The sequence below is a fragment of the Mixophyes fleayi genome, chromosome 3 (assembly GCF_038048845.1).
Source record: "Mixophyes fleayi isolate aMixFle1 chromosome 3, aMixFle1.hap1, whole genome shotgun sequence".
In the NCBI taxonomy this organism is placed as follows: Eukaryota; Metazoa; Chordata; class Amphibia; order Anura; family Limnodynastidae; genus Mixophyes; species Mixophyes fleayi.
In genome coordinates this window covers 31,831,325-31,856,613 of record NC_134404.1, presented here as the reverse complement: position 1 = coordinate 31,856,613, position 25,289 = coordinate 31,831,325, and the positions used below count along the sequence as shown (strand labels likewise).

Genomic DNA, 25,289 nt, shown 5'->3' with positions numbered 1-25,289 from the left:
GGTTTTATATGACAGCTAACAAATCTATGTTTTGTTTTGTTTTTCGTTGTATTGTTTTAGTTTTAAAATGTGAACACACACACACAAACATGCACACATACACATATTGGTTAATATATGAAGATTTGTGTTACCTGAGGAATAAACTGTCTGGAAGGTGAAGAGATGTGGTGAGGAGTCTGGCGGACCCTGGAGAGATGGACAAGGTAGACTAGTAGCTCCCAGAGTGTATCTCCCAGACCCAGAGGAGGCAGCAAATGGTCTGGCTCAGCTGGGTACAGAAGGTATGTGCAAGCTGGTAAGAGTATATTGGGGGGCACCAGACATTTCGTCTCAAGCTAGTAGGACGGCAACGTCCTATCTTGATTAAGAGAATGTCAGGAAAATGATACCAATAGAGCCATCCCATATCCCTCCTGCAGATGGGTTTTCCTCCAGGTAAAACAAATCCACGTCATCCAATTACCACCATGCAGGATCCTCAAGTATGCACTGGTGTACCAATGAAATATGTCTGGCTAAAGGTGTATTGAAATGTGTCTAATGTATTACTGTGTCATACTCAAAGCTTTTGTTATTCAATGTGATAGTCCTAGAGTTATAATAGATGATAGGGGTATTCAATTTATTGATAACAGATGTATAATGTATGAGTAGTGGTAACAAATCACATACTTTCAATTAGCCATAAACCAGTGTGAACATAAAGTAGTGGTACTCGGTAGAACGAATTGAATAGAATAAGAGTTGGAACTTGATTGAAGTGACTGATAGCTTCGGCCACTAGTCCTTCCCCGCTACCAAAAGATCACTCCTGGGCATCTTAACCTGTCAGTTTTTGAAATGTTCTTGACCCTTCGTGAGATGAGATTGTAACTGGGAGGCTAGGTTAGACCTTGAGAGAAGGTAAATAGTGAGACAGTAACCAAGAACGTCCAAAACACCGTTTCCTTAAAAGTCACACTAACTGTCAGGATGTTGGATCGGGAGAGTAAGTTGTGGAACAGAAATTTCTTAGGCTCAGGTTATTTGACAGACAGGTACCAGGTGTAGGCTACCAGCATCTCGGCTTCAAGGGTAGCAGAGACACACTGGTGCCCATTCCACCCACTGCAGAAGGGCCAACACTCAGAGAAGGGTCCTAGGGCACTCATGAGTCTGTTCTGGAAGGCCTCGAATGCAGTTAGTAGCACCTGAGCAAAAGGCTAAGACTGTTGTCCAGCATGAAGTTGTAGTTTTTCCTGTTTTGTGTTCTCTCATTTCATTCTCTTCTCAGGACGGTCAATTCTTTTGATTATTAGCATGTGACAGAGGCTGGTTCAGGTAATGATAATGAGGTATTGTGGATGAAGGAGAAGTTAGTAGCATAATCGGTCCAGCCAATTACTCTATTCAATTCAGGGGTAAAGGAAAATTTGGAAACCTTGAAGCCTGGAGAAAGTGTGAGGGGATATTGTCTGAGTAGCCTTACGTCTGTAAGTGCGGCGACCCCATATTTAAAGAGGTACACCCAGCGATGCAAGTCCAGTAATATTCGGACTTGAGCAGGCATCCTTGAGAATGATTATCATTCTTGGGAGGGTAAGGTTTTAGACCAAACAAAGTACTGGGCGTGCTCTCACGTGCCTCAAAGATCTTATCAAGTAGGATTAGTTTTCTTTCCACTAAATATTCTTGAGGTACCCGAATTATGGTACCTCACTAGGGGAAAAGTACAACACCTAGGTCCCTTAGTCTGGAGTCTCCCAATAGTTTACAAAGCGATCACTGTTAAATCTGAGTATTGGGAGACTGGGAAGAACGTACAGACAATAGCCCGCCCACAAGTGTTGATGAAAAGAACTGATGACATTATTAGAAGTGTGTATATTAACGCAAGCTGAAGGAGATTGTATATGACATTGATAGACATAGGATGATGCTATTGATGAACATAAAGTGTTTAAATGTATTCTGAGCTTAAAGACATGCGTTGGACAGATGAACCTGTTAAACTTGAAGAACTGTAGTACAGTATTCTGTATAGCTGATACATGTTCTATTGTACTTTGTATCTTTCCAAATAATGTATTAAGTGTTTTATTGCACCCTTGAAGGGCATACAAAAGGTTATCTCCAAGCTCTAGAAGTGTACGGTTTATAGTAAAAGAAGAAGTCGTTTAGAGGATTAAGACTCTCTTATGATAACTTGTTTAGATCTACAAACAGCGTGGTCATACACCAAGGGGGACTTGTATTACATAACAATAAAACGTGGTACTGAGATCCTGCATATAACATCTTTAAGGTAATAGTTTATTATACTATCAAAGGGTGGACTGTAGAAGTCGTATAATTGGATGAACGAAAGTATATTGGTTAATATTGTTTTGCCGTGCGATTGTGATCTGTACACCACGTAACACGTGGCATGGTGCGACGGTAAAATACTCACGCACACACTCGCATTACAACATTTAGTTATTTATATAATTCATATTCATATTGGTTCCGTTACACTGTAATTTATGAGCAGATAGTATTTGGTTTATTATTAGTCTATATATATTATGATTATATGTACACTTCAGTGATATTCAAGGTTCAGGTCATAGGAAAGGTATCATGCCTAGTATCATATTAAAACCCTATTCATCAGCAGCTGTCCGGTGCAGTCGGCGAAGAGATCGTACATTGCATACTTTAGTTATTGATATTAGGGAATAAACCTTTGTATGATGTTAGCTATGAAATGCTAATTGTAACTGGAGCATTGGCGGGAAGAAAGGAGCTCATTCCCTGGAGAGACGACCCCCACCTTTGGATTCCTTAGATTGAATCAGCCTATGACCTGTTTAGCCTGGACCCATCTGATGTCTGGACCTATAGAAGCAAGCCACGTCATTTGCATTGTTCTCTGTAACACTAAATGTGTATATATGATCATAGCTGTGCACCCAGATTTCAGTCTTCACTGATCACAGTATTCTAACAGATATACTGTCCACTGGGTCCCATGGGTGGGCAGCGAGCGCATGCGATAGCAGCGGTATGTATTTATCTTTTGGTATTGGCTGTACTGTACTGTATCATAATATAATAATGTATTGAATTGTTGACTATTTACATCTGCTAAAATAAATTACTTTGTGTGTTAGAAACACAATACAATCGCCTATGCCATGCTTATTTGAAAACGATAGAATTACTTTAATAATACCTAGTGATGGAAGTGCTTCATACAGTACAGCCCCTAGTGATGGAAGTGCTTCATACAGTACAGACCTAGTGATGGAAGTGATTCATACAGTACAGCCGCTAGTGATGAAAGTTCTTCATACAGTACAGCTGCTAATGGGGAAAGTGCTTCATACAGTACAGAACTAGCGATTGATGTGATTCATACAGTACATACCTGGTGATGGAAGTGCTTTATACAGTACAGACCTAGTGATGGAAGTGCTTCATACAGTACAGACCAAGTGATGGAAGTGATTCATACAGTACAGCCCTTAGTGATGACAGTGATTCATACAGTACAGCTGCTAATGATGGAAATACTTCATATAGTACATCCCCTAATGAAGTAAATACTTCATTATAATACAGCCACAATTAATCACATCAATCATAAGCAGATACATAGTATTGTGGATCGCTATCAAAATCTCATCTTTTGCACCAGCCCTCCATAGATACTCCAATCTTATCAGCGGATGCACCCACATCTAATTGTATCACCATTATATAGCTATAGATGGACATATGCATTTTTGGTGCACCTACTCCCTATGTAAATGCACACTTTATGCAAAAAAAACTGATATATGTCAAACTCTACATGAGCCCCCATCTGTACTTAATCCCAGTGATGTTTACCATGTGGCTCAACACAGCTCAGCCTAAACATATCTATCGCATGCTTAATTAAGTAGAAGTGACAAGCATAGTGATTAGCATTTCTGCCTGACAGCGCTGTACTTTGTATTATTTTACCCTATGGACTATACATACATATATAGTTACATGTAAGTAGTCACGTGGCGTTGTCCATTTTTCCTAAAGGCTTTTATCCAGGTTGTTATTAATGATTTAGTTTGCTACCTATCATGCAATTACCATGGTAACCAGTCATGGCATGATTTAGTGAGCAAAAAGGCTTTGTAACATTTATTGCATAAAAACCCTGCCCCACCTACTTCCTTAGTCATATGACCATCGAAGAGCTTGGTGACTGACTGGCTCAAACTAAGAGATCATGTTACACTCTCCTGGGAACAAGCAGAAACCAAAGGTTTCCGGAATATACTTTTTTTTGTTGTTGTTTTGTAGCGAGTGTCCTATAAATGTAGGCTCAGTCCTAGGTCCTCTGCTGTTCTCTATCTACACCACTTCTCTTGTAAAACTAATAAGCTCCTTTGGATTTCAGTATCATCTCTATGCGATGATACACAAATCTATCTATCCTCTCCTGATCTTTCACCATCTGTGTTGTCTCGCGTTACTGTCTTTCTGCCATTTCATCTTGGATGTCTTCTCGCTAACTCCAACTCAATCTTTCAAAAACTGAATTAATAATATTCCCACCCAAAAACAGAAGCTTCCTGCCTGACATTTCTATTTCTGTTAATAACATGACCATAAATCCCACCACGCAAGCTCGCTGCCTAGGTGTAATCCTTGACTCACAGCTATCATTTATTCCCCACATCAACTCCATATCTAAATCATATTACATACATCTAAAGAACATTTACAGAATACGCACATATCTCACACAAGACACTGCAAAAACATTAATTCATGCACTTATCATCTCCCGCATCGACTATTGCAATTCCCTACTTACTGGTCTTTCAAAAGTTAGACTTGAACCCCTACAATCTATTATGCACGCAGCGGCTAGATGGATTTTCCTTGCAAAACGTTCTTCCTCTGCTGAACCACTCTGTCAGTCTCTACATTGGTTGCCTGTATTCCAACAAATCCAATATAAAATTCTTCTACGAACATACAAGGCCGTCAACAAAATTGCACAGACATACATTTCCTCACTTGTCTCAAAATATCTCCCTACTCGACACCTCCATTCTGCACAAGAACTGCGTCTTTCTTCCACTCTCAGCACATTCTTCCATTCTCGGTTACAGGACTTTTTTCGGGCTGCACCCACTTTGTGGAATTTTCTCCCTCGCACAGTAAGGCTTTCCTCTAGTCTCCAAACCTTCAAGCATTCTCTGAAGACCAACCTCTTCAGACAAGCTTATAGTATTCCTCTACCACCATCTTATTCCATAGTTGCCAACTCCTGGAAACTTGTTTCCAGGAGAGGGGGCGAGAGGGGGTGGGACGAGGCCAATCGCGTCATTTCGGCCCCGCCCCCGCCGAAAACGTAATTTGCATCGCGGGGGGGGGGGGGGGGGGGGCCAAAATGACGCGATTGGCCTCGTCCCGCCCTCCAAAATGGCGTGATTCACCGAGAATCGCGTCATTTGAAAAATCCGGGACGCGGGAGAAATGCCATCTCCCCCGGGAGCCCGACCCGAATTTCGGGAGTCTCCCGGACTTTCCGGGAGAGTTGGCAAGTATGTCTTATTCTCCCCTATTACCAACCTCTACACAGCTAACACAAGACAACAACCCTCTGACCAACATTGGTGCACACACAGCCCACTCAATACTTTTACCTTTGCGTTCTAGCTGGTGATGTAGCACATGCCCTTGTGTTTCAAACTCCCATTGTCCCATTGATTGTAAGCTTGCGAGCAGGGTTCTCTTACCTCTCTGTCTGTATGTATTACCCAGTATTGTTTTATTAATGTTTGTTCCCAATTGTAAAGCGCTACGGAATTTGCTGGCGCTATATAAATAAATGATGATGTTACTCAAAGATCGATTTTGCAAAGGGAACAGGGAGTTATAGGAGAAACTCCTGGAAGCATGGAAGCTTCATGTTCAAAACCATGAAAAAATAAGAAAAAAAATATGTGGGATTGCACCTTAAAATCAAAGACATGGTGGATTTTATAGTGAAAGACTTATAGTATAGCAATTGCCTTCTAAAACTCAGGACTTTTCTGCAATCATTCAATAAAACTTATATTGCATTTTAAAACAGGTTTAATCCACTTGCTGCAGACCAATCGGTAACCATCCCATCCTCTGGTACACAAGGGTTAATATTCTTAGAATTGAGTGTATAAGGACAGGATGACTTTTGGACAGTTTGTAATGATGGAAGTACCAATAAAACATTTTGGTCCTGATTCATTAAGAATAGTAAGGCAAATTTTCTCCATGTTACAATGCAAGGTGTGCAAATTAGTTTTTTATTTTGCACATAAATTAAATACTGGCTGTTTTTCAAGTAGCACAAATAGCTCGATCGCTTTATTTTTACACTGAAATTTAAAGTTTAACTTGTACATGCTCTACCTCAACTATAAATCTGTCATCAGTTTAAATCTACCCCCCCAACTAAAGTAATATGGTTTTGCCAAGCTGCAAAGGCTTTACTTTCCTTAAGAACTCAGGCCATTCATATCTTAAAACACTACGCGTTTTACTATGTCTACAACGTCTGTTGTGTTCGGTGTGTAATATACATACCTTTAGTGGGGAACCTTTAATGGATTTTTAAGGGCTTGGTTGGGAGCAATATATAACTGTTCTGCGTATACTATATGTATGTCTGAGGTTCTGGTTACCAGTGAATTGCTAGACTGCATTCCCCTGAATATTGGTTCTATTGGAGTGGCTGTAAGATATGGGTCATTATCTTGCTGGAGTAAAGATCTTCTACCAAGTCCTGGCTTCCTCCCAGATTGTCTACAGCTTTCTCCATCCATTGTTCACTCTATTTTGAAATTTTCTGAAGCAGAGAGGCTTCTCCATAGTATAAGGTCAGTGGCAAATGCCAGGAGAGATTCATGCACGTCCCTCCAAGACTTGCGAGGCAATTGTACCATGGACAGTATCCCCAATCCCTTTTCTATCAGATCTGCTATAGGGCTCTTGGTGGCCTCCCTCACAAGTGCAGTCCCCACGCTATTATTTTTGGAGTAAGGCCAATTCCACAGCGGTTTCCATTTCTTTAGAGTGGACAGTGCTCCTGGCAATCTTCTGCTACCCTTTCCCTTCTTGGTGCTTTTTAATAGACTTTTTTCAGGTTTTCCAAAGCTTTTTTTCCCAGTGGAGTGGCAACTAGATGAGAGTAGCCATGGGCCATTCAAGAGAAAAACTACCTATTCCGTTTAGTGTGCATCGGCCTTCGGCTACTTACCAGCTTAAGCTAAAACAGATCAGTTTTATCCAATGCACAGACCTGACATAATCTGTTGTTATAGTCAAGAGCAAAACTAAAGAATTATTAGAAGGTGTAATTCCTCTTCAGCACAATAAAGGCCACTAAGAACATCACAGTGTAAAGTTCCTATATGGGTAAAATCTTGGCTATGAAAATGTGTTTTGGTAATAAGGAAGGATGATCGCCCTGAATAGAATAAAGTATTAACAACTGCTTGTATTTTAAAATATGTGGAGGATAAAAAAGACAGACCAGGAGGCGCAACATTATTTAGGGCCTTGAAGTGAAGAACCAGAACATGCATCAAATGTAAACGACAAACATTTAATCGTAACATTATTATTGTTGATTTTTTTGAGGAATCACAGTTGTGTGTAGCACCGGTCAGGGATGATATTTGAGATGTATGAGGTAGAGTTGTAGGGCTTTGTAGTCAAGGGTAACTTGAATTGGATTCTGGAGGACTCGGGTAGTTAGTGTAGGGATTTGCAAAGTGGTGCAGTAGAATGTGGAGAGGTGAGAGAGGAAGATCAGTCTTGCAGCAGTATTTAGGATGGATTGAAGTGGGGATAGATGGATGAAATGAGTGCCAGATAGCAGGCGGTTGTATTAGTCAAGGCAGGAGTGTTGAGAGCAGAGAAAAATTTTGGTAGCATCTTGGACAAGAAGCTTATCTTGGCAATATTTCTAAACTGGAGGCGACAGGACTGGTTGAGACTGAACGAGAGGAATAAAGCAGAGAGCCAAGTCAGATGAGACACCAAGGCAGCGGGCTTGGGGGCGTTATGGTTAGTGAGGAAGATTTGAGGGGAGGTGTGGACTGGGAGGAGGGAAGATGATGATCTCTGTTTAGGTTAGACAGATGGTTACATAGATAGTACAAAAGGGGAGGAGAGGTAGATGTGGCTGTTATCAGCATAGATGTGGTTCTGAAAGTCAAATGATCAAATTAGTTCCCCAAAAAAGAGATTTAAAGGAATCTTTACTTAGCAGTGACATGCAAGATGGGTTGATGCAGTAGTAGCTTCATTATTATCTGTAGCCCTGATAGTAGATGGTTAAAATAATTGAAACAGGGGATGTGTCTATGTCTAATTATCCTGCAGTTACATGAACTGGCCCTCACCATACTCTGTCTACATTTGGCTCTCCGGGCGTAAGGGGGACGCAAGTAAACAACGCACAAAAATCTACATACAGACGTATGTGTCTGCAGTTTTGTTCAGTGTTAATAAATATTACATACCAAAAAAAATTGGTGTACAACCAACTATAACGGAGGGGCTACCTCAGGCAATCTTCATTTATGTTACAGAAGAATCAATACGGACACAGCTATGCAGCAGCGGGTGCTGCGCAGTTGATGTCGCTTTTTTTATTTTTTATTTTATTTCCTCTGGATTACCAATTAAAAAGTTTTACCTCATGTTTTATTTAACAATTTTATATATATTATGATAATGGGGGAGATGGTAGAACTGATGGACGTTAGGACAGAATGCCGGATTACTACGGTATGACTATTATGAAAGGTTTGCTGCCAGATACTAACCAGATCGATATAGGTATGAAGTTGGAAAATAACCGCTATCCGACTGTGTGTGGTCACGAAGAGGCCCCAGCGTACGGCAGAAGTGACGCGGCTGCTGGGAACAAACTCTGAACGGCTGGATCTTTGCCTAATTGGCGACCTGTGTGGGCAGGTAAACTGGACAGCCATCCCGTTACGTGGTGCTCAGGTCATGTGACCATGTGTTGCCAGCTATAGTTCCACAGTAAAGCTCCAATATGTGACAAGTTTTGCCGCTAATAACTTTCCTGGTGGGGTGATTCATATCTTACTGTATAATATAGGCCTGGACAACCGGCAGCCCTCCCGGTGTTGTGATTCTACAAGCCCTAAGATGCTGACATCTAGCATGGTATGCTGGGACTTGTAGTTTCACAGCACCTGCAGAACCACAGGCTGCTGTAATAACTATAAAACAAGGTTTCTCTCCTATTTCTAAAGTCAGCGGACATATTATAGTAATATGAGCAAGACAAAACAACCTTATTGTTTTTTCTCGTTTGGTAAACCATGCCAGATTGTATAACCGGTCCATAAGATGCCCTGTGGTGGGACACGCAGGAACCAGTCACTTTGCTTGAGTCAAGTGGCAATGTACGCCCAAATCGACAGCAACGTGAGCAAATTAAACATAGAATGCAAAGCAGACAGTACGGGCAGCATAACTGTGTTACATAACATGTCTAAATATGATGCTATTACTATATATAGCTGCTGCTTATGTATTGTGAGATCCTGTATGTGATTTATGTATGAATGTTACTAGCGCTGGCAGCCACTGTATGACAGCACAGAGAGAGATGTTGGTTCTTTATATAATAAAACAACTTGCATTCTATTGGACACTTCTTTGCATACTTCAACAACGCTACATCCCCAGTGGTATTCTATAAATAAAATACCCATACAACAATGATACACTTCAGTGGAAAAAAAGAACACAAAAACCAGCCATACAGAAACAATTCAGCTCAACTTTAGTGAAATAACAAATGGATTCATTCTATACCAAACATAAAGTACAGTGCTTCAGGCAAATTACAGGCAAAAGTCAGCCTAGCCTAATTACACACATGTAACGTTACACAAATGTGTAGTTTTTTTCTCAAATCGTTGTAAATGTCAACAGCAGTAATTACCTTTTTTGTTACTAGAAAAACACATCAATACAGTGGTCACTGGACATATATAAAAAAACAAACAAACTTTAAAATAAAACAAAAAAAACCTTAAGTATATCAAGAAAGTCTATGAACAGCACATTGGCTTATAATGGTCAAGTATACCTCACATGACAGGGTGTCTGTAAAACAAAATAAAGACTAAAATGTGCACTGATTAAGAAAAATAATCACTCATGTTAATAAAGAAAAACACATGGTGCAGTGTATGGGGCGCACTCCAGCTCTTTGGTAAATTCAAAATAATTTGAGGTGCAAAGCCAAATATTTTGGTTTCTTTTCAGCTGAATAGACGACCGCCGCGTTCACGGGTCTGGGCTCTTTTCCATCTCTCCAGGAAAGTCCTGGTCAATGTCCACGTGCACAACGTCAGGAACTGGAGACAGAGAATGGGAGTGAAACATTAAGGGTAATAAATCATGTTAAACAGTAGCAGAAAATTTAAGGCAAAGTACATAATCTGTGGCTTTCCAGCAGCCGAGAACTATTAACCCCAGCATGCCCGGTCAGCCTTTGATCTCCAGCATCTGTGGAACTACCAGTCTCAGCATGCCCTGTAGTTCCACAGCAGCGGGAGCGGTAGAGGTGGGTGAATCCTGCATGTAACAGGATGTAAGGAAGGAGCAGTAATGTCTAAGTGGATCTCCGTCTGTATCCGCTGATGATCCACCACACAGTAGACTAAACAGTATATAGCAGTAATATATAATAGTGTAACAATAGTACATAGCAGGTTAGACTAAACAGTATATAGCAGTAATATATTATAGTGTAACAGTAGTATATAGCATGTTACACAAAATAGTATATATCAGTTATATATAATAGTGTAAAAATAGTACATAGCATTTAGACTAAATAGTATATAACAGTAATATATTATAGTGTAACAATAGTATATAGCATATTACACTAAATAGTATATAGCAGTAATATATAATAGTGTAACAAAAGTATAGAGCATATTAGACTAAATAGTATATAGCAATAATATATAAATGTAATAGTAGTATATAACATGTTAGACTGTTGTATATTACTACTGTTGAATGACTTTTACAACAACTGTTGTATTGAAGCCGTATACTGTTATAAACTACCAATGTTATTAATCTGGAAATTGTTATTTTGTAGATTTTTATATTCTACTACTATTATATTAATTATATTGTTTTCTACTACGGTTATCAATCCATATGATCTTATATTCTGCTAACACAAATAGGCTCAGCAGGAAGGATGTGAATACATGGACCAGTCACAGCGTCATTTCACACTCACCTCTGTTTCCCGTCTCTCCCAGAACAGCGTATTCAGGACTATAATCATCCGCCTCATATGTATCATCAGTTAACGTGTTGTCTGCACTCTCAGGTAAATCTGCACACAAGACATTTCTCATTATACATCTGCTGGTCTCTGCTGCAGAGCACTGGCTTACGTTAAAAATAAAATATCTTTCACCTTGTTTATCTTTACATGTCAGATTGTCAACATTTAACACCTTGGTGGTGTTATCCACTTGCTCAGCACTCTCTCTTACATCTGTAGGGAAACGTAGGTGTCACGAACCCGCTCCCAGCTGCCGTGACGTTGGGGTGTTCGCTGAATGAGGTCACACATGATTTCAACCCGCAGTCTCTCTCTACCTATCACACAGGTTATAGACCTACGGAATCGCCCCCAAACACAGCGCTCTCACACCCCCAGACATTTTAGGTTTGCCACCACCTATTGAGTAAGGGCAATAGGACCCCAATATACTGTTCCACACTGGCACACAGGCTTCTAGCTATTCACAGACTAACAAGACCCGCACCAGTGTCTCTTAACTACACAGTCACCTTGTCACCCACAGTGACTTTTTGCAGGTTGTCCTTCCGGCCCCCTTGAGGTCCAGCAACACACAGTACAGCTGGTGAAGATTGCAGGGAAGGTACCACCCCCCCCCCCCCCCCCCCCTCACCCCCCAGAGGAGGATGAACTGGTCTTCTTTTCTGGACAAGCAGTACTAATGTGCACCACCTGGTTGCACACAAAATACCGGCGGGTGTCTCCCAGAACAGGCTTGTGGGTGATGGTGCTGAGGGGGGTGGCGTTGATCCTCCTGGCCGTCCCCCTTTTCAGGCAGACTGCTCTGGCACAAAAGTCCCTCTTTTAGCTGCAGATGCCCGGGTGACAATATACTTGTCAGCCAGTCTAGCTGCTTCCGCAGATGATGTAGGGTCCCGATCCACTACCAATTCCTTTACATCAGCTGAGCACAAAGTGAGAAACTGCTCTTGGATAATTAAATCTTTCAGAGCATCAAAAGGTGGTGATCTTTAACCCTTCAAACCACTGTTTGAAAGAAGTAGACAGTTGCGCCACAAGTGCTGAATAAGTGTCAGAGGCACTGCGTTTTAAATCTCGGAATTTCTGCCTATGCGCCTCTGGCGTGATATTAAAACGCTGCAACAGGGCACTTTTGATTGCCTTATAATCTCCATCCACTTCAGGTGGAAGATCTGCAAAGACCTCTAGTGCTTTCCCTCGCAAACCAGGGGTTAAATACTGTGGCAACTGATCTTTGGCCAGTCCATACTGTCGGCATGGTCTTTTCAAATCCTCGCAAAAAAGCATCCAAATCCCAATCTTTTTCCAATACAGGGAAATTCTCTGGACAGGGCCTGCTGATACCAGCCTCTCTGGCTTGCGTTTGAGCTTGGCAAGCTCCAGCTCATATCTCCTCTCTGCCTCTCGCTCGGCAGCTTCTCTTTCTGCCTGGAGCTCAGCTGCATCCATAGCAGCACGCCTCTCTCTCTCCTGACGGTCAGCAGTTTCCTTCTCCTGGAACTGCTGTATAAGTTGCATTTTAGTTGCAATGTCCGCTGGGCCCAAATACTTTAGGGCAGTTTGCAAATAAACGTCCATAGCAGTGTCCACACATGAACTATTAGAATCATCCGAAATTAATAGTCCTTGGTTTTGAGCAATATCCACAGTCAGGTTCGCTTCTGAATCCTGGCTATGCACTCCTGGGACACCTCTACGACTTGATGCTGATCCCTCTGCACAAGAGCTTCAATCAATTGCTCCTTGCTTTTGCCACTAGTGGGAATTCCTCCAGCCTCACAATGCGAAATCAGCGCCTCCTTTGTCATGCGTTTATATGCCGCAGCCATCTCCTCAGTTACGTTGCAAAATAAAAGATAGCAAAGAAAAAACAGAGAGAATGGAAGGGAACTGCTTTGCACGTATGTCTTCAAAAATAAAGCCGGAGTTTTGTCCTTGTAAGACTATTGTATTCCTCGCAAGGTTACAATCAGCTTATAAGTGTAAGGGTTAATTGCTTAAACCATGCACTTAATACTCTAAGAAATTAAATAATCCCACCGCTATGCCACCAATTTGTCACGAATACGCTCCCAGCTGCCGTGACTTTGGGGTGTTTGCTGAATGAGGTCACACACGATTTCAACCCACAGTCTCTCTCACCTATCACACAGGTTATAGACCTACAGAATCGCCCCCAAACACAGTGCTCTCACACCCCCAAACACTTCAGGTTCTGCCACCACCTATTGTGTACTGGCAATAGGACCCCAATATACTGTCCCTCACTGGCACACAGGCTTCTAGCTATCCACAGACTAGCAAGACCCGCACCAGCACCCAAAGGGTTACCTAGTCACACCTCCAGACTGTTACACAAATGTAAATGCAAACGCACACAGCTTGTTAATCAAATGTATCAACAAATCACACACTGGCATTCCAAGGGTTAACTTGGTCGAGCAATCTCTTCTAATAGGCTAATGGATTTGTTAGAGTATCAAGGACGCAACTTATTAAATTATAGATTTAATATACAAAAATACAGGACATACAGATAAAAAAAATAATGAACAATTAATAGATTGACATAACAAGCAAAACAGTTTAAAATAAAAGGGGTTACATTCAGAATAGCACTTACGTAAATTGCATAATCTGCGCCATTGGGAATTGGCTAGGAAGATGGACAGCTTATTTTCCCCAGAAAGTCTGACAGTTGTCCTTTCAAAACACAGGTTTTTAAGCAAAATGAAATGGGATGGTCTTCACAGGGGCAGTGTTTAATGCTAATTGGGGGCAGGGATGTCCCCTGGGTGTCACTATACTTTGCTCACAGATATTCCCAAAGTCTTGACCTGTTGGTAATTCTTCACAGATATTTCCCAGAGAAATAACTCCCTCTTCAATAAACCGGTCATAATCTCCCACACATTTAAATACTAAACATGATGGAATTATGACAATGTGACATAGCTTTTCCAAAGATATGTGATTTTAGCTGTTCACGGATACCACCCGTACCTGTCATTCACAACCCTGGTGTGATTTCTGCTCCTCAGTATGGAGTGACACCCAGATTTCCCAAAATATGAACTATGACAACATTTTCCTTTGAAGGTAATATTTCTATATACCTGTATAGGCTTTCACATGCTGCCTACCAGGATCTCCAGCTGTGATCGGCCCCACAAAGTCTATTCAAGTGTCTAAAACTAACAGTAAGAGATCTTTGAAGCTGCTAAAGGTGGCATGCTTATCTCCTCACACTGGGATGTGCAAAGCCATAAAACACATTACATCAGACTCTGTCTTTAAATTTTACACTTTAAACTTATCAATGGATTCATTTGATATAACCTATTTACACTGCAGTTATGAATTATCCCTTATAAATAACTGCAAGCTCTCTATGTTGATGACGGTAGGCAAATTACATTATAAAAAGAGGTAGCAGGTGTCTGGTATGGAACAAATGAGCAGTATTCTATATAGTATAACCTTATCCACATCATTGTATTACTGTATCGCTTACTTCATTTATAACTAGTTCCGATGAAAGATAATAATGTACAAATCATGGTTTGTGGGCTGAAAGCATTATTTCCTATGCACACCAAACATAAATGGCTGATTACAGCTAAATAAGACAACATACAATAACAAAGATTATAAATGTGTAATAATATATGAAGCTAGCACACACGTTTATGAAGGTTACATACTGGATCATAGTGTATTATTTGGATATTATAATAGCTGTCTGCGTTTCTCACCTTCAGTCTCTGCCGTTTCTGGCTGATAAAAGTCACTTCTACCTAGCTCTTCAGTGCTGTCCAGTGGTACTTTAAAACAGTAAGAAGAAACATTACAATGTATTCTGCACATGAAGTAATAGAAAGCAGGTATGGATATTGAGCAGAGATGTATAGGGTATTTATGTCACACAAGTGGCATAAGTCCGGGCAGTAAGCATGCTTACCTTCACTCTCCACGCTGTCCGCTTCAACAGCTGGCTCGCCAACATCACTGTCGTACACACTGTCAGTGCTCGCAATCAACACCGGACACGCTCTGTACACTAAGAAGTTGTCTAACCGTCTGGCTGCTAACAAAGATAGAGAAACACAATGTTCTTGTTCACAGCGATCACAGATTGTTATAAAACACTACACATACAACAAGTCTGGGATTAAGTAGAACACCGACTGCGAGCCTGGTCTCAACAACCATCAGTGCCCGACCTCACTAATGCTCTTTTAGATGAATGGATACAAATCTCTACAGCCTTGTACCAAAATCTAATGGAAACTCTTCCAAGAAGAGTGGAGGTTGTTATAGCAGCAAAGGGGGGTGGGGGGGAACCATTTCCATACTAAAGTCAATGGTTGTGGAATGAAATGTTCAACAAGCACATATGGAGGTGATGTTTGGTTGTCCATATATTATTAGCCATGTAGTGTACATTTACTGAAACTTCCAAAAACTCTAATAGCTTATTCAAGCTTGCCTTTACAAGCAATATTACCAGTTTCTACTCTTCAGTCTCAAGTCTTTACCAAGGATTTTTACCAAGTGATGCAGCTTCAGCTGCTAGACTACTACTTTTAGACAATCTTCTAATAAAAGCACCAACTTACAACCTGTACACTCTTCAGCTATTTATTACAAAAAGCTCTCTCTTTAATACTCAAAATCTTGTCTCTTCAAAAATGATTGACAAACTGAGACACAGACAATCAAATATGTACATTGCAACTATAGAAGGGCCAGGCACTGTTTTCACCTAAAATAACAGCACTTTACCTTGAAGCGGTTGCCCTTACACAGATTTATAAGCCTCAGGTACAAGTGACATGTCTAACTCAATGGGAAACATAATCAATGAGATTTCTCCCAACTGATACACTTGTCTCAGAAAAGCCTCAGCATTCTAGACTGGTGGATGACTCCATGACCTCTAAAGATCTAAAACCTTACCAAGCATATGGGAAATTGTTACGGTGGATGAAACTTTACAGGATGGGGAGAAGTTTGGAATTCAAACACACTGCTAAGGCTGTTGGTCACAACTGGAACTAAAATGTTGCATCAATGTTGTGCAGATTTTGAGCAGTGAAAGAAGCCCTTCAGAATTGGGAGGATGTTCCCAATACAAATAGAGTACACCACCACAGATGCAGCGCTTTTAAACATGGGGAAAAACAAGGATTTTGCACTTGAGGATAGCTTGGAAATATTAGTAAGGACAATGCCAAGTTTACAGTACATTTCTGTCATTTATATATCTCTGGAGTAGAAATGCAGAGGCAGATTATCCCAGTTGCCAATCAACTGACCCAGGGGATCGGATGCGTCCACGCAATCTCATGACATCTCGTCTTCATTACAGAAAATTACTTTGCAAATCTTGACCTCTGGACCCTCGGGTATCTCTTATCGATGTTAGCAGCTCCTTGGACATTTTTGGAGAGTGTACTACATCACAGCATTACCCTGATCCAATCCCATCTGACATTCAAGTAATGCTCATTGCCCTGGCTTGACAGGACAGTGGGAGCTTACTCAACGTCCCGGCTTACTATTGCAGGAAGCAATAATCCATATCACAATATGGAGATGCTTTCTATAACTGCTTGGAACAAAACGTCCACGACTGGCCGTAACTTTAAAGCACTCGATGGCATACATAGGGACAAAACCAATAGGCGGACAGGCCATGCTTATTAATACTATATAGTTGGACATACTGTAACCACTGGGAATTTAACCCTATGCCATATATCAGAAAAACAATCTCTATTCCTTGAATAACGTAATCTACTGAAGGTGGAGCAATGGACAAAGTAGAGTACAGACAGCTAATATGACCATTGTTCTTTCATCTATTAAAAGCAGACATCAATAGCACAGATGTATGCTTAAGGCATATTTTGGTTCAGAAAACTATCTGTAGTAAATCAACTAGGAGTAAGGTGAACATGGTTCACACACACACACAGACTAAAGGAACATAAACTAAAAGGAAGAAGAATAAAGCTGACACAACATATCAAAGCTCCTCACTTCAACTTGATTGTTTCTACTTACTATATATAACTAGGTTCTGACTCCACAATATCTCCCATGTACCAAGTTGACTGCGAGGACAAGTCTATATGGAAATATAGTCTGCATCTAGTATACAGAACTTTTTGATGAACCCAAAAGGTTAAGAGGATTTTATTTTGGGTTTCATGAAATACTTCTGGGGGTATATTTTCTAATCTACGGGTTTGAAAAAGTGGAGATGTTGCCTAAAGCAACCAATCAGATTCTAGCTGTCATTTTGTTCACTGCACTCAACAAATGATAACTAGAATCTGATTGGTTGCTTTAGGCAACATCTCCACTTTTTCAAACCCGCAGATTAGAAAATATACCCCTGATCTTTTCAACACCTGGTCATTTTATTGTGCTTCCCTCCGCATCTCACCTTGGTTTTCAAGACAACCCACGTCAGCAATTTCCAGGTGATGAACACCAGTCCCGTTCTCCTCATCGGAGCGGTTTACTGGAGGCTCTGAAAACTCAGGTGTGCTGGAACTGGCATGTGCGAGTTCTCTCATATCTATTGAGCAACAGGTATCACATTGTAATTTACTCACAGTGGATGAGAGGACAAGGCAGAGAAGAGACAGCATGCAAGTGTGACCATTAGCCTTTCATTTATCAAAAGCTCTTCCAGGCATCAATAAGCAAAGAGAGGGAACTCAATTCAACTATTGAGGAAGCACTAAATCAGTCTTCTCTGGATCATTTAAACAGAAATAAAAAGAATAATAATCCATAATCCACATTTGAGTGAAATTAAATATATGGACATACTTATTTGTTATAACAATGGTTATTTCTCCACCATACGCCCACAATGTGAGTGTAGAGGAAGTATGTGGCTGATGATGCTGCAAACTGCATGGCTGAGAGGTAGGGGGGTTATTCGCCCACATTAATCCCCATAAATTAATATAGAAGGAGGTAAAACGTGTTGGGGTTACCACTGACATTTGTTTTAGGAGACAAGATAAAAGTACAATTATTACTTTTAGGATAGGTATCTTTCTGGATTTATGACAGGGAATAACATGTATTAGTGTAGATCAGTGTCTTCAAAACAAGTTAAATGATCTATTAATATACACATATTATCTTCAGAAACATTTACTATGCTGACCTTCATCTTGTAATGCACAAATCTGCTCACATGCGCCAGTACTGTCATCTTCTGGTGTTATATCTGCAGGTGACACCAGACGTCACAAGGATATATGCACTGCTACCCAGAAAGGGAATCAGAAAGTGCTGAGACCAAAGAGGGATAGATATGTTGGAAGCAATGTCTGGCAAACAGGGAGAATGACAGGTGAATGTCTGGAAGAGAGACAGAGAGAGAGAGAGGGAAAAGAAAGGTCTGGGTATTGTGAGATGAGAGGCAGCATGAACCTTACCATAACTTTCTGGAGTGACGGTATCAGTAGCTGTCTCCCTGACAGGGATCCTGCACACATCCTGTACCAGGTCCTCTGGTACTGCATACTCTATAGTACAAATATGGAACGAACAGTGAATGAGAGGACACATATGTAGAGGTGCACACAAAGGAAGAGAAATCAAAGAACATTTTCAGACCATGATAAATTAAAACAAGTAATGATGAACTATAAAGACTAATTCTGCCTTTATAGTGAACATTTTAACATGAATCCACCACTCCTCTTACTTGTGAGGATAAATAGGTTTTAGCCTTATAAGTTGACGAGTCGAGTTGCGCAGTTGGGAGGCGCACCGCAGGAATAGGGCACAGGTAATGGATGGTTAATACGGCTGTCTAAAGAGTAACTGTCACTGCTTACTTAAATGATAGAACTCATTGAGACATAATCATTTAGGAGGTATATGCATAAAGCTGGGAACACACTGATGCAATGATCGTGCAGATCACCAATAAGCGACCGCTTGGTCAGATATTACAAGAGTCATTGTAATAAGATCATTTCTTATCATACCCAAAGCACATCGTATCTGTTCAAAATATTGGGGCCATCCTTTTCAAACAGATCCCTGGAACAAGGGGTACATCCTGCATGTCAGACTTGTAATAAGAGGATAATGATAAGAATTAGACATGGCTAACGTCATTCTGCAGGGAGAGGTCCCAATAACCCAATGGCTACATATGCTTCTTGGCAATGACGAGCCTCAACAAGTAAGATACAGTCCCACTGTCTGCAATACAGGTAAAAAGTCTGAGTTTACACAGCTGATCTAACCCTATAAAACCTAATGCTCATGATAGAGTAATACCTATATGACAAAGCATTCTGGCACACTATTTTGCACGCCTCAATAAGGAACAGCACCCAACTTGAAAATGATGACTTTACCAGTCATTTCATCCTGAGGGTGTCATTTAAGATAACAGTGGAGGTCCTAGTGAGCGTCCCACCACCTGACTTGTATGAGGGGGTCACTAATTAGGACAAGAGGTATGCTGAAGTTGGAGAAACCATTAAACTGTGCTTCCAAAGGGAGGCACTGAGGTACCTTTATATTCTTGTGGGGGTAATGTGAAAATACTTACAGAAGATAAAAAGCACCATTTGGGGATATAGTGAATAGGTGACAGGTTTACCTATGAACTGGAGGAAACATGACACGCTACTTAGACGATTTGGTAGGATTTTACAAAGACGTTTTAATGATACTGAAGGGTTAGGGCAAGACCAGGGGTCGGCAACCCCTGGCACGCATACCAGATGTGGCACGCCGACCACTTCTGTCTGGCACGCCGACCACTTCTGTCTGGCACGCCGGCACTGCAGCGGTCAGACTAAAGAAACCAAAGATACCTAAAACGGAGCTCCGTTTTAGTTATCTTCAGCTCCCGTGGATGAAGATGCAGACTCCAAAGGTAAGTATGAGGCACAGGAGGAACTGGGGGCACTACTATGAGGCACGGGAGGAACTGGGGGCACTACTATGAGGCACGGGAGGAACTGGGGGCACTACTATGAGGCATTGGAAAAACTGGGGGCACAACTATGAGGCACAGGAGGAACTGGGGGCACAACTATGAGGCACAGGAGGAACTGGGGGCACAACTATGAGGCACAGGAGGAACTGGGGGCACAACTATGAGGCACAGGAGAAACTGGGGGCACAACTATGAGGCACAGGAGAAACTGGGGGCACAACTATGAGGCACAGGAGAAACTGGGGGCACAACTATGAGGCACAGGAGGAACTGGGGGCACAACTATGAGGCACAGGAGGAACTGGGGGCACAACTATGAGGCACAGGAGGAACTGGGGGCACAACTATGAGGCACAGGAGGAACTGGGGGCACAACTATGAGGCACAGGAGGAACTGGGGGCACAACTATGAGGCACAGGAAGAACTGGGGACACAACTATGAGGCACAGGAAGAACTGGGGGCACAACTATGAGGCTTAACCTGAATTGAGGGCACAGCTATGTGGAATAAAACTCCGGGGTTTGAGGCATAATATGATCTGGGGCACAACTATGTAGCATAATATGAATTGGGAACACTAGTGTGTGGCATAACATGAACGTATATATATATATATATATATATATATATATATATATATATATATATATATATATATATATGCACACGCACAGTGGTCAAAGATGAGAGTAGTTTTTACTAATAAAACAGTAAAAGAAGGGAGGATGGCATAATGTTGACACAGTGTTGTTTGTTATAATGACTTATGTTTTGGCCAGCTCTGGACTAGAACAATACGTAAACCTCCAAAACAATATATTCTTCAGATATCAAGAATATCTTAGGCAATAGAAGGCAAAGTACAAACAAGGAACAATTCATTTTAGCTTCTGTGGATTAAAAAAACAAAAAAAATAATTATCAAGTAAACATTCAGTTTAAGTACCTTGTTTAGACGTCTGAAGCTTGCAGACAGTAACATTCGTAAGGATCAAGTGTTTTTTCACGGTTTCACTTTTGTTAGTTACTATTTCACTTTTCACAACATCTTTGCTGGTTTCAGTTTTCACATTTTCCAGAATGACTTTGTTACTTATAGTCTCTTCATATTCCCCAATGTCTTTTTTAGCTACAGCTGTCAAAACTTCCACACTGTTGCAAGCTATAGCCTCTTCGGTTTTTAGGTCTTCAATATCGACAGCCTCCTTACTCTCGTCAGCTACAGCCTCTTTGCTTTCTCGGACACCTTCATTAGCTACAGACTCTTTACATTTTATGACATCTTCAATTTCTAGATAGTCTTTGCTAGCTATAGCCCCCTTGCTTTGTGTAACGTTTAGAATAACTAGAGTATCTTCAAATTTCAGATTGTCTACATTAACGAAAGTCTCTTCAATTTGAAAGTGTTCAAGAGATTCTTCCACTTTGTCAGCAATAAAATCTTCACTTTCTGCAATGATTTCTCTAGCTGTAGCTTGTGAACATATCCCAAAATCATCCCTAGCTACAGTCTCTTCAAGCTCCACGATATTTTTGCAAACTACAATCTTTTCAGTTTCCCCAGAGTCTCCACCAGCTAGATCATGTTTACTTTTCTTGATTCCTCTACTAGGTACAGGCTCCTCGCTTTCCAAAATATCTTCATCAGCTACAACTTTTTCATGTCCAGTGATGCCTACACTAGCTACAGATTCTTCCATTTCAAAGTTAACTTCTTTTCCAACTAAAGCTTGTAAATCTACCACATCTTCCCAAGCTACAACCTTTTCGCTGTCCAGGGCGTCTTGAAATGCTACAGCCCCTTCGCTGTCCAGGGCGCCTTCAGCCGCTACAGCCCCTTCGCTGTCCAGGGCGCTTTCAGCCGCTACAGCCCCTTCGCTGTCCAGGGCGCCTCCAGCCGCTACAGCCCCCTCGCTGTCCAGGGCGCCTCCAGCCGCTACAGCCCCTTCACTTTCTTGGACGTCTTCAGACGCTACAGCCCCTTCACTTTCTTGGACGTCTTCTGACACTACATCCCCTTCACTTTCTTGGACGCTTTCAAAAGCTACAGCCTCTTCGCTGTCCAGCGCACCTTCAGAAGCTACAGGCTCCTCGCTGTCCAGCGCACCTTCAGAAGCTACAGGCTCCTCGCTGTCCAGGGCACCTTCAGAAGCTACAGGCTCCTCGCTGTCCAGGGCACCTTCAGAAGCTACAGGCTCCTCGCTGTCCAGGGCACCTTCAGAAGCTACAGGCCCCTCGCTGTCCAGGGCACCTTCACAAGCTACAGCCCCTTCGCTCTTCAGGGCATCTTCAGAAGCTACAGCCTCTTCGCTCTCCAGGGCATCTTCAGAAGTTACAGCCTCTTCGCTCTCCAGGGCACCTTCAGAAGCTACAGCCCCTTCGCTGTCCAGGGCACCTTCAGAAGCTACAGCCCCTTCGCTGTCCAGGGCATCTTCAGAAGCTACAGCCCCTTCGCTGTCCAGGGCATCTTCAGAAGCTACAGCCCCTTCGCTGTCCAGGGCACCTTCAGAAGCTACAGCCTCTTCGCTGTCCAGGGCACCTTCAGAAGCTACAGGCTCCTCGCTGTCCAGCGCACCTTCAGAAGCTACAGGCTCCTCGCTGTCCAGGGCACCTTCAGAAGCTACAGGCTCCTCGCTGTCCAGGGCACCTTCAGAAGCTACAGGCCCCTCGCTGTCCAGGGCACCTTCAGAAGCTACAGGCCCCTCGCTGTCCAGGGCACCTTCACAAGCTACAGCCCCTTCGCTCTCCAGGGCACCTTCACAAGCTAGAGCCCCTTCGCTCTCCAGGGCATCTTCAGAAGCTACAGCCTCTTCGCTCTCCAGGGCACCTTCAGAAGCTACAGCCCCTTCGCTCTCCAGGGCACCTTCAGAAGCTACAGCCCCTTCGCTGTCCAGGGCATCTTCACAAGCTACAGCCTCTTCACTTTGTAGGACACCTTCAAAAGCTACAGCCTCCTCACTTTCTAGGACGCCTTCGCCAGTTACAGCCTCTTTGTTGTCCAGGGCATCTTCAGAAGCTACAGCATCTTTAATGACTAGGGTGCCTTCGCCAGTTACAGCCACTTCACTTTCCTGGGCAGATTCAGAAGCTACAGCCTCCTCACTTTCTAGGACACCTTCACTAGTTATAGCCTCTTCACTGTCCAGGGCGTCGTCAGAAGCTACAGCCTCTTCACTTTCCTGGGCATCTTCAGAAGCTACAGCCTCCTCACTTTCCTGGGCATCTTCAGAAGCTACAGCCTCCTCACTTTTTAGGACGCCTTCACCAGTTACAGCCTCTTCACTGTCCAGGGCGTCGTCAGAAGCTACAGTCCCCTCACTTTCTAGGACACCTTCACCAGTTACAGCCTCTTCACTGTCCAGGGCGTCGTCAGAAGCTCCAGCCTCTTCACTTTCCTGGGCATCTTCAGAAGCTACAGCCTCCTCACTTTCCTGGGCATCTTCAGAAGCTACAGCCTCCTCACTTTCCTGGGCATCTTCAGAAGCTACAGCCTCTTCACTTTTTAGGATGCCTTCGCCAGTTATAGCCTCTTCACTGTCCAGGGCGCCTTCAGTAGCTTTAAAGTCTAATTTTTCCACAAATTCTTCTCTAGACACATCAGTGTCTCCTTCCTTTCTGACTGTAATAAGGATAGAAAACAAACAATTTTATTCTACAAAATTATACATATTATATATAAATTTCCAGTTTACAAAAATTCAACACTTCTTGCATCAATGTCTTATTGAAAAACATAACAGAAAGCCAATCTGCCACCTTCATACCAATTTAACCATTACTTAGTTCAGTATGACATTAATACAGCATCAGAGAAAGTATAATATTTAATATACTATTATAAGGGGTAGATAATTACTTAATACCATGGAGTGAGATTCAATCTGGGGTGAGGTGTCTCCAGAACATCCGCGGAGACACCTCACAGAGGTGCGAGGAAAAATGAGCGCAGATTCCTATTGTAATTGCCAGCAATGCGTGCAGCGCGATTTACGTGCGCCACATTGCCGCCATTTGAATCTCCCCTTTATGTCTAATTATACACAGAAAGAGAAAAGTAACCCATTAGAGGGCTATAAAAAGGTGGCTATATCCGACGTCTATAGTATGCACGTACAGTGATGCTAGAAAGTTTGCGAACCATTAACAATTTTCTGAATTTCTGCATAAATGTGACCTTAATGTGTTCAGATCTTCATCTAGTCATAAAAATAAAGATAACTCAATAAATCAAAATAACATAGAAAAGTATATAGCCTACATTTTTATTCATTTATTGACCAATTCGCAAAATTGAACCTATGCTTTGAGTAAATGGTGTGACCCCCTTGAGCAGCAATGGCTTCCACAAACGTTCATGGTATTGTTGATCAGTCCCGCACACAGGCTTGAAGGAAATTTCACCCATTCCTCCTTACAGAATGGCTTCAACTCACGGATGTTGGTGGGCTTTCTTGCATGAACACCTCGTTTCAGGTCCTGCCACATCATTTTGATTGGATTAAAGTCTGGGCTTTGACTTGCAAATTTCTTCTACTTGAACCATTTTTTTGTAGACTGAATGGGATTAGGGTCATTTTCATGCTGCAAGACCCACCTTCCTCAGAATTTATTGGTACAATTCAGAATTCCTAGTTCCATCAATGATGGCAAGCAGTCCTGGTCCTGTGGAAGCAATTCGACCCCAAACTATGATATTGCCACCACCACCATGTTTAACAGTTGGGATGAGGTTCTTACGTTGGAATGCAGGGTTTGGTTTTTCAAAACATAACATTTCTCACTTAAGATAAAAAGTTCTATTTTAAACTCTTTCGTCTTCCAGTAGTCTTCTGGCTCATCCAGGTGGTCTTTAGCAAACCTTCAACAGGTAGCAATGTTCTCATCACAGAGTAGTGCCTTTACTTCTAGCTATCCTCCCATGTAC

The 25,289-nt window shown here is 41.9% G+C and overlaps 1 protein-coding gene across 6 annotated transcripts in view; it reads right to left on the bottom strand.

The window, feature by feature from the left end:
• Nucleotides 1-9,809: 9,809 nt before the first annotated feature.
• The window catches only part of TDRD6 (tudor domain containing 6), a 52,573-nt gene continuing 37,093 nt past the window's right edge, over nucleotides 9,810-25,289 (bottom strand). For 2 of the 6 annotated variants that reach the window (XM_075201324.1, XM_075201327.1), the window contains 8 exons: nucleotides 21,312-23,984; nucleotides 18,838-18,927; nucleotides 18,564-18,626; nucleotides 17,826-17,960; nucleotides 15,333-15,458; nucleotides 15,127-15,195; nucleotides 11,318-11,416; nucleotides 9,810-10,412 (listed from right to left, as the gene is read on the bottom strand). In XM_075201324.1, coding sequence (XP_075057425.1) covers nucleotides 10,342-10,412; nucleotides 11,318-11,416; nucleotides 15,127-15,195; nucleotides 15,333-15,458; nucleotides 17,826-17,960; nucleotides 18,564-18,626; nucleotides 18,838-18,927; nucleotides 21,312-23,984 — 3,326 coding nt within the window. In that variant the 3' untranslated portion in view covers nucleotides 9,810-10,341. The remainder of the gene's footprint in view (nucleotides 10,413-11,317; nucleotides 11,417-15,126; nucleotides 15,196-15,332; nucleotides 15,459-17,825; nucleotides 17,961-18,563; nucleotides 18,627-18,837; nucleotides 18,928-21,311; nucleotides 23,985-25,289) is intronic. The other 4 variants (XM_075201326.1, XM_075201325.1, XM_075201328.1 and 1 more) reach the window with 4 other exon arrangements.